An 8,428-nucleotide genomic window follows, 5' to 3' on the forward strand; every position below is an offset into this window, starting at 1 on the left:
ATATTTGAAAAAAATATATGAATCACAATGATCTAAGTTTCTGTTTAGAAAATCAATTCATCAATTATGCTATCGGAGCGCAACTACATGCATTATCTTTGTAAGCCTACTTAGTCAAAAACTAGCCAAAATGTCGAACGAGTTGCCAATGCAAATAATGATGTTTGCTTCAAGTTATAGCCTACTAGTTTAATATAAGAAATACTAATTTAAAATAATAGTAATATGCAATATAGTAGTCTGTAGACATTTTTTTAAGATGATCAAAATATTATTTATTAATATGTTCTCCCAGCAGCTTGAACCCAAGACCCTTTAAACCTTCAAGAACTTTGCCCTTAGGGTTACCAACTCACTAAAGGTGCAGTGGCTAGTCTATTGACAACCGAGATTCTTGATTATAATGTTCAATTATAAATGCTCAATCTTTGTTAGTTTTAACGACATGAATATAGCCACAAAGGTTCAATCTTAAGTTTAGAGCAATTACATGTTTGGTACTACTTGTTAAGTGACAACAATTGATATATGTAGTGATTTATAAAATATTTATTTAAACATAAAAATATACTTAAACATTAGCATGTATTTTTAAAATATAAAATATGTTAAATAATTTTCTATGTTGATTCCTATGTACATTTTTCTTTTACTTGCCTATACATATAAAAGAGAAAGATATTGAAAATATTTTATTTTGGAACCAAATTTGAGTTACAATTTTTTTAAAAAAAAAAAACTCTACTATATGTAGAAAATTATTGGAAAATGTTTCTCTCCAAGCTAGATTGGAGTCAAACTCTTCAAACTCCTCTTATATCTTTTTAGGATGCTAATTTTTTAAATCTAATCGTTGAATTGTATGTTCTTATTATATCCTCCTTCTTGCAAATTTTCAGATAATCAAAGATCAATAACGTTGTAATTAGTCAAATGTTTAAATTTTAAGTTTTTGTAATATAAAATTATGCATAAAAAAAATTAATTTATTGATAAAGTAGTAAATAACATTTGAATGAAATTTGACATGTCTATTAAAAACATAAAGATTTATGAGGATTTTGAATGATTTTTCTTTAAACTAATTTGGAATGAAATCTTGTTCAAAAAAAAATCTACTAGAGGAATAAGAGGATAAATATTATATATATATATATATATATATTTTTTATGGGGAATATTTTATATGTTATTTAACCTATAATCAAGTTTATGTCCACTCGATTCTCTTAAAAAAAGCGAGGGAGCGCGGCGGCGGGGGGGGGGGTGTGGAGGAGATTTAAGTCCACTTATTTTTGAAAAAAGGTTTCTATCCACTCAATAACTCTTGCAATAAATAACACATAACATAGTTTTTTTTTAATAGATACAAACTTATAAATTTGTTACAGTTAATTAATACTTAATTAATCTATATAACATCTTCTCAATTAATTAATACTTAAAAATTTATAATACTACTTATTAATTAAAAGGCGTGCACATAAAAAAATAAAAAGCCTTAAAGTAACCAACAATTCAAATAAAATTGTAACTGTTATAATTTCACTCTCCAACCACTCCACAGAGAGTAGCTACCAACCACTATTAACAAACAGTTCTATTTACCAAATCCACAAACAACTCTCTCCCAATCCTCACTCCTCACATCTCTCACCTAATCATTTTAATCAAACACACAGTCTACGAGCTTGCGAAGTATGTGAAATCGGAGAATTTGGTTTTCAGGGAGTTTGGGAATGTGATAGTGGTTTGTAATGCCAATTTGGTTACTTTCGAAGGTCCCACTGTGCTGTCCTTTACTCTCCACGCCATTGCCGTTTTGTTGAAAAAGGCTTAAGGATTGGGACTGGTTTATCATAGAGGTTCCCATAATGCTGACATAAACTCCATTGTTTAGAAAGCTCTTTTGACCACCCGATCATCGAATAATTTGCTTGTGTGCATGTCATTCTAATCATGTACTTCAAGAGCAAGGAAACAATTCTCTGGTAGAGTCTTAATTCTATACTGGCCCTGAGCAAAAACTCTGATTCAGCAAGAAGTCGTTTGATTCAGATATAAGTGTTTATGCTATGTAAGGACTTGTTGATTGAAAAAGAGCTGCTGTTATGAGATTCTTGTGGATTCTGATTCAGCAAAGGTGTCTTTTGGGTTGTGTTTGATCTTGATAGCTGATAAGAAGCAGGAGTTTTTTTGGCCAATATCTACTCCGCATGGTGCTTCATGTGCTTGGAGGAAGACTGTCTGAATGGTGAATTGCAGAGCCTGCAAGTTGTTCTGGATGGCAAAGTTTCGTGTGACAAAATGAGAAATTAATTGTATCAATAAGAACGTACGTTTATTACATAGCAAATTCTACATCTTTTATTCAGTAATGTTAGAGAATTCGGTGGTGGGTCATCGATTGCTGAAGATAATTTACAGTTGCATAAAAATATTATTCAGTATTTCTAAAAATAAATAAAAAACAGTAAATATAGAGAATTATAGTGACTTCCATTGTTTTTAAGGGAAAGTGAAAGTCCAATTTAAAATAAGAAAAAAAGACAAAGTTTGGCTATAACTCTATTAATAAAATTAATTTAGCAACATATTTTGAAAATTTATTATTAGATTGCATATGTTTTATGTTCTTAATATGCATGTCAAATTTTATATTAATCGAATATCATTTACTTTTCAATCTATAAACTTATTTTTTATACATAATTTTAGACTACAAAAACTTGAAATTTAAATATTTAATTGATAACATAGCTATTACTTGTTGATCTTTTGAAAAATTTGCAAATATGGAGGATATAAGAAGAAAATGTTATCCAATAATAGATTTGTCAAAATTCATATACAGTAAAATGATATTGAGTGGAGTTGTAGTCAAATTTGTAGCCAAACTTTGTCTAAGAAAAAATAACTTTGTCTGTGGTCAATTTAAGATAAGGAAAATAACTTTGTTTATAATCCTATTTTCTTTATATTTAATGCTTTACACATGATTTAGAGCCCTTAAGACTCAATTAAAAGAAAAATTATTATTATTATTATTATTATTATTATTATTATTATTATTATTATTATTATTATTATTATTATAAAAATTAAATATTACAGAAAATGATATTCAACTTATACCCTAAAGAATTTAAATCTTTTTGAGTGACATCAAACCCTACAAGTATGAAATTGTAATTAATATATGTTAATCTTCAATAGTTAATTTTTTAAAATCAAAACATAAGCGTATACTTAAACATAAACGTGTATGTTACACATTAGAAATAAATTAAAGTTTTGTTATGTTCATTCTATATGTACATCATTATGTATTACTCTATCTGTGTTTTTTTTTTTTTTTTTTTGAGAAGGTCCATATGTGTAAGTCTTTTTTTTTGTTTAGAATACTAATTTAACACACACATGGAGAGAGAGGAGAAGATTTTCAAGAAACTGACAGTAATGTATATTCAAAAGGACCTTCCATACGTGTAAGTTGGTTCAAGTATATCATGCATGTCAGTTTAATTATTTCATACAAAATAAATGGCCTCAAAGGACTTTAAAAAACAAAACAAATATTTAATATTTGAAAATTACACAACTGAAAAAATAAAATTATTGTCATTCCTTTTTATCATTTTCTTCCCCTGATCTTCAAATCTTGACTCCACAATTTACTATTTGATTAATACAGGCATCCATACTTGATATATATATATATATATATAACAAAAAAACATCTAAGCTTATATTTTGCCAATCATCATCGATCAAAGACTTCATCCTACATGGTCTATACCTAAGCTTATGTTTTGCCAATCATCATTCATCGAAGACTTCATCACATCGTATAAATATATAAACGGCCTATACCTAAGGATTTGTCTTGTACCTTATAGACATGCTGAAGACAGTATCCTTCCTACCCAAAAAAAGAAAAAGAAAAAGACAATACAATAAGGAGGTCATTTATTAAATTAGCTTCATATTTCTTCCACCATCAAAAGTGGGTTAAACAAGACAAATGCCTTCTTTTATTTTTTTTTGCCGAATACAAGACAAATGCCTTAAACTTGTTAAAGCTTGGAAAAAAGAATGTACAAGTATACGAAGTCAACTATAATACCTTTCCAAAGCGTTGAAGGAGTTACCAATGCAAATAATGATGGTTGCTTAGGGCTTGAACTTGTCAAAGCTATCAAGTTATAGTCTACTAGTTTAATATATGAAATACTAATTAAACAAATAATAATATATAATTAAGTAGTCTATAAACATTTTTTAAAAGATGGTTAGAAATACTTTTACTAATATGTTGTCTCAATAGACTCAAGACCCCTTCAACCTTTAAGAACTTAATCCTTAGGGAGGTACCAACTCACTAAGGGTGCGGTTGTTAGTCTATTGACAACTTAGATTCTTGATTATAATTTTGAATTATAAATTCTCAATCTTTATTGGTTTTAACAACACTTTAAGTTTAGAGTAATTACATGTTGATGCTACTTGTTAAGTGACAATAAATGATATCTGTAATGATTTTAAAAAAAAATAGAGGGGATTAAAAAAAACTTAAACATAAACATATGCTTAAACATTAACTTGTGTTTTAAAAATAAAAATTAAATAATCTTTTATGTTTATTCCATAGGTGAACACTTTTTTTTTTTTGGAAAACTTTTTGGGTTGGAACCAAATTTGAGATACAATTTTTTTTTTTTTTTTTTTTAAATCTAGTATCTATAGACTATAGAAAAAAGTTCAACAAGAACAAAAAACAAGGAGTAAGACTTAAGCGGATAAATATTTTATATGTTATGTAGCCAATACACAGGTTTTTCTTTTCTTTTTTTTTTTAGAAACAAACTTATAAATTTTGTAACAGATAATTAATACTTAACTAATTAATATAACATCAATAATACTTATTAATTAAAAAAAGAGTAAAGTAACCGACAATTCAAATAAAGTAGTAACAGTTATAGTTTCCCTCTCCAACCACTACACCCAGACAACCTAGTCCCAACTCCCAACTACTATAAACAACTCTCTCTCTCACCTAAATCAAAATCCAACACAGCCTACAGTTACAGTTACAATTACAGTTACAGTTACAGTTAAATCCCCAAACCCTAACCCCCAAATTTTTCTAGCAAATGAAAAAAAATTACAGTCCTTCATACCTAGATCGAAAATGGTTTATGCCTTTGCTCACCATTTTTGTACTCTCTCTCATCGTCGTTCTTACGCTAAGCCTAGGCCACGCTAAGTTCTCTTCGGGAATCGATGACCCACCGCCGAAATTCTCAGCTCTGGACCGGAACTTCGACCGGTTAGGGCTTCTACCGAAGCTGCCGAGCTTCGCGTACTCGATATCGGGTTCGAAAGGGGACGTTTCGAGCGTGAAGAGGCTGCTTGAGGCAGTGTACCACCCTAGGAATTACTACGTGTTGCATCTTGATCTGGAAGCTTCGGATGCCGAGAGGTTGGAGCTTGCGAAGTATGTGAAGTCGGAGAGTTTGGTTTTTAGGGAGTTTGGGAATGTGATGGTGGTTGGTAATGCCAATTTGGTTACCTACAAGGGTCCCACTATGATGGCTTCTACGCTTCACGCCATTGCCATTTTGTTGAAAAAGGATAAGGATTGGGACTGGTTTATTAATCTCAGTGCTTCGGATTATCCTCTCGTTTCGCAAGACGGTAATTTTTGGGCTTATTGCTTGATTTGATTTGATTTGCATTTGCATTTGCATTTCATTTTGATTGTTATGTTTTGTAGTTGTTGATGTTTTCGTGTGTGTGTATATGATTTTTAATGAATTTGTTGTTGTTGATTGATGTGGAGACGAGTTTTCGTAGTTTTGTGATGTGGGTTATGTTTAATTGTGCAAGAAAAGAAAGGGTTTTGAGTGGTATGAGGTTCACATTCTAGGCATATATGTTGTAATAGAGAGATTTTTGTAATTTAGTGATGTGGGTTATGCTTAATTATACAAGAAAAATGAGTTTGGAGTGGTATGAAGATCATATTCTAGGCATATATGTTGTTCTGGTTTGCAATCTTGTTGGGTTTGCTGACATTTCTATATATTTTGTTGTTCTAGATCTCTTGCATATTTTCTCATACTTGCCTAGGGATCTGAACTTCCTTGAGCACACAAGTAATTTTGGATGGAAAGAGTGAGCATGCCATTCTTGCTTGATCTTGTCTCTATAGATATGGGGATTATAATTTCTTTCTATGCTTATGGTGTGTGACACTTATTGTATGCTTGCTTGCAGGTATCAAAGAGCGAGACCTCTTATAATAGATCCGGCCTTGTATCAGTCAAAGAAATCTGGTGTTTTTTGGGCTAAAGAGAAAAGGTCTATGCCTGCTTCTTTCAAGTTATTCACAGGTACTGCTTTACATTAGCTTTTTACCAAACTAATTATTCAGTTATTTGAGTATCCTTTTGTGAGAGACCAGAAAACTGGCTCTCAGAAAAGGTACACCTTTGTTTCAGGTCTATCTTAATATGCTAGTGTAAAATATGCAAAACAGTGCCCTTTGCGAATATTTTCAGCTGAATTTATATAATCCCTTACCAAGTCATTCCTATTTGATATTGACAGAGTTCCAAGGTATTAATTAATCAGATGATACACAACAGACTAGGAAAATTGCTGGGGTTGTAGACTTGTATTAGTCAAGTAAGTTAGAAAATGGAGATGTTACAGTTCTATTAATATATTTGTGAAGTCCTTGAACAAAGAAAACAAAATTTAAAACAATTATCTGTAGTTATCTAAAATTTACACAACATCTGGTTATCCTTGGAGTTACTTTTTGGATTCTGGGCTTTGTATACAGCCCCTCTTACCCTTCTGTCTTAATCATTCTTTCAAACCACAAAAGCATGAAAAGTGACTTTCTTAAGACTGTGTTTAACTTAATTTGTGGCAGTTTTGAATATTGTGTAGCCTGGAAATTGTAAGATCAAGTTGATCCTTAAGATTGTTTCCACAAAATTCTTACATCATTCCTTGAAGGAATGAAATATCACCAATCATCATTCATGACTGTTACCACAGAATTCTGTCCTGAATGTTGTTGCAGTATTGTCTTGTAGAAGATTGCTCTGGCAATCCTCTTCCAGTTTGATTAATCCTTGTATCATGGTGTTGATTTTCATCAATTGTAACTCGTCAATTGAAAGAGGAAGCGGCATTGTCCATAATATATTATGCGGTTCTTCAACTTTCAATACATCAAACATGATTTTGAACTGGAAATTTCATTTTGAGATGACGGAAATGGATGAGGTTGTATTTATTAGGAATTGACAAAGATGGTCTGTGTGTGTGATTTGTATGTTAGTAAATTGTTGATGCTTTAGATTGATTTTACTTCTTTATCTATAACTTTAAATGATCTTATTGATCAGGGTCTGAATGGGTGGTGCTGACAAAATCATTTGTTGAATTTTGTGTTTGGGGATGGGATAATCTCCCTCGTACTTTGCTCATGTACTATACAAATTTCCTTTCATCCCTTGAGGGCTACTTCCACACTGTTGTTTGTAACCACAAGGACTACCAGAACACAACTGTAAATCATGATTTACATTATATAAAGTGGGATAATCCTCCAAAGCAACACCCAATTTCTCTTACCCTGGAACATTTCAATGACATGGTGCAAAGTGGTGCTCCTTTTGCACGTAGGTTTGCCAAAGATGATCCAGTCCTCAACAAAATTGACAGAGAGCTGTTACAGAAATCAGATGGCCAGGTTACTCCTGGTGGCTGGTGTGTGGGGAATTCTGTTTTAGGTAAAGACCCTTGTGTTGTTTATGGGAATCCAAATTCAGTTAAACCAACTGTAAATTCTAAGAGGCTAGAGAAACTCATAGTGAAACTTCTTGATTCAGACAATTTCAGGTCTAAACAATGTATATAGTCTTCCAGTATCTCAATCTTTTCATCAAATTTTTTTATTCATCCTGCTATGGTGGTTTGTTATGCAGAGAACTGCTTCATTTTTGGTAAAATGCATCTTTGCAGTTTTACTTCTATTTGTTATTTTCTTACACTGAAACTGTGAAACAACTACTGTTAAGGGGCATTGGATCACTGATGATAAGATAGCATTGCATTAGTGAGAGGTTGATGTCTATAATATTGTTGAGTTAGTAGCTTGTCTGTCAATGACTTCCAGATTACCTCAGTGTGTCATGAATGGTATTAAGCCCATGCTTTACGAACCGGGTTATGAAAATTAACCTTAAAAGGTACAGACTAGGATTATTTTGAGCCTGTTTGCATTTAAAATGAGCACTACAGCACTAATGGGCTGGTTAGGAAATTGGAAGCTGCCAAGCATTGTAAACGTGACATTTATATATTCTGAATGTAAATAAACAGGTACTTTTCTTTGGTGTTAACC

The 8,428-nt window shown here is 31.4% G+C and overlaps 1 protein-coding gene across 1 annotated transcript; it reads left to right on the plus strand.

The window, feature by feature from the left end:
- The first annotated feature begins 5,023 nt into the window (after nt 1-5,023).
- On the plus strand, nt 5,024-8,057 carry LOC142633885 (beta-glucuronosyltransferase GlcAT14C). The gene is made up of 4 exons (XM_075808141.1): nt 5,024-5,700; nt 6,105-6,180; nt 6,283-6,398; nt 7,428-8,057. Exons 1-4 carry the CDS (start codon nt 5,157-5,159, stop codon nt 7,940-7,942), a joined length of 1,251 nt encoding a protein of 416 aa, XP_075664256.1. The 5' UTR covers nt 5,024-5,156; the 3' UTR covers nt 7,943-8,057.
- The last annotated feature ends 371 nt before the right edge of the window (nt 8,058-8,428 follow it).

This window comes from Castanea sativa, chromosome 5 (assembly GCF_040712315.1).
Source record: "Castanea sativa cultivar Marrone di Chiusa Pesio chromosome 5, ASM4071231v1".
Taxonomy (NCBI): Eukaryota; Viridiplantae; Streptophyta; class Magnoliopsida; order Fagales; family Fagaceae; genus Castanea; species Castanea sativa.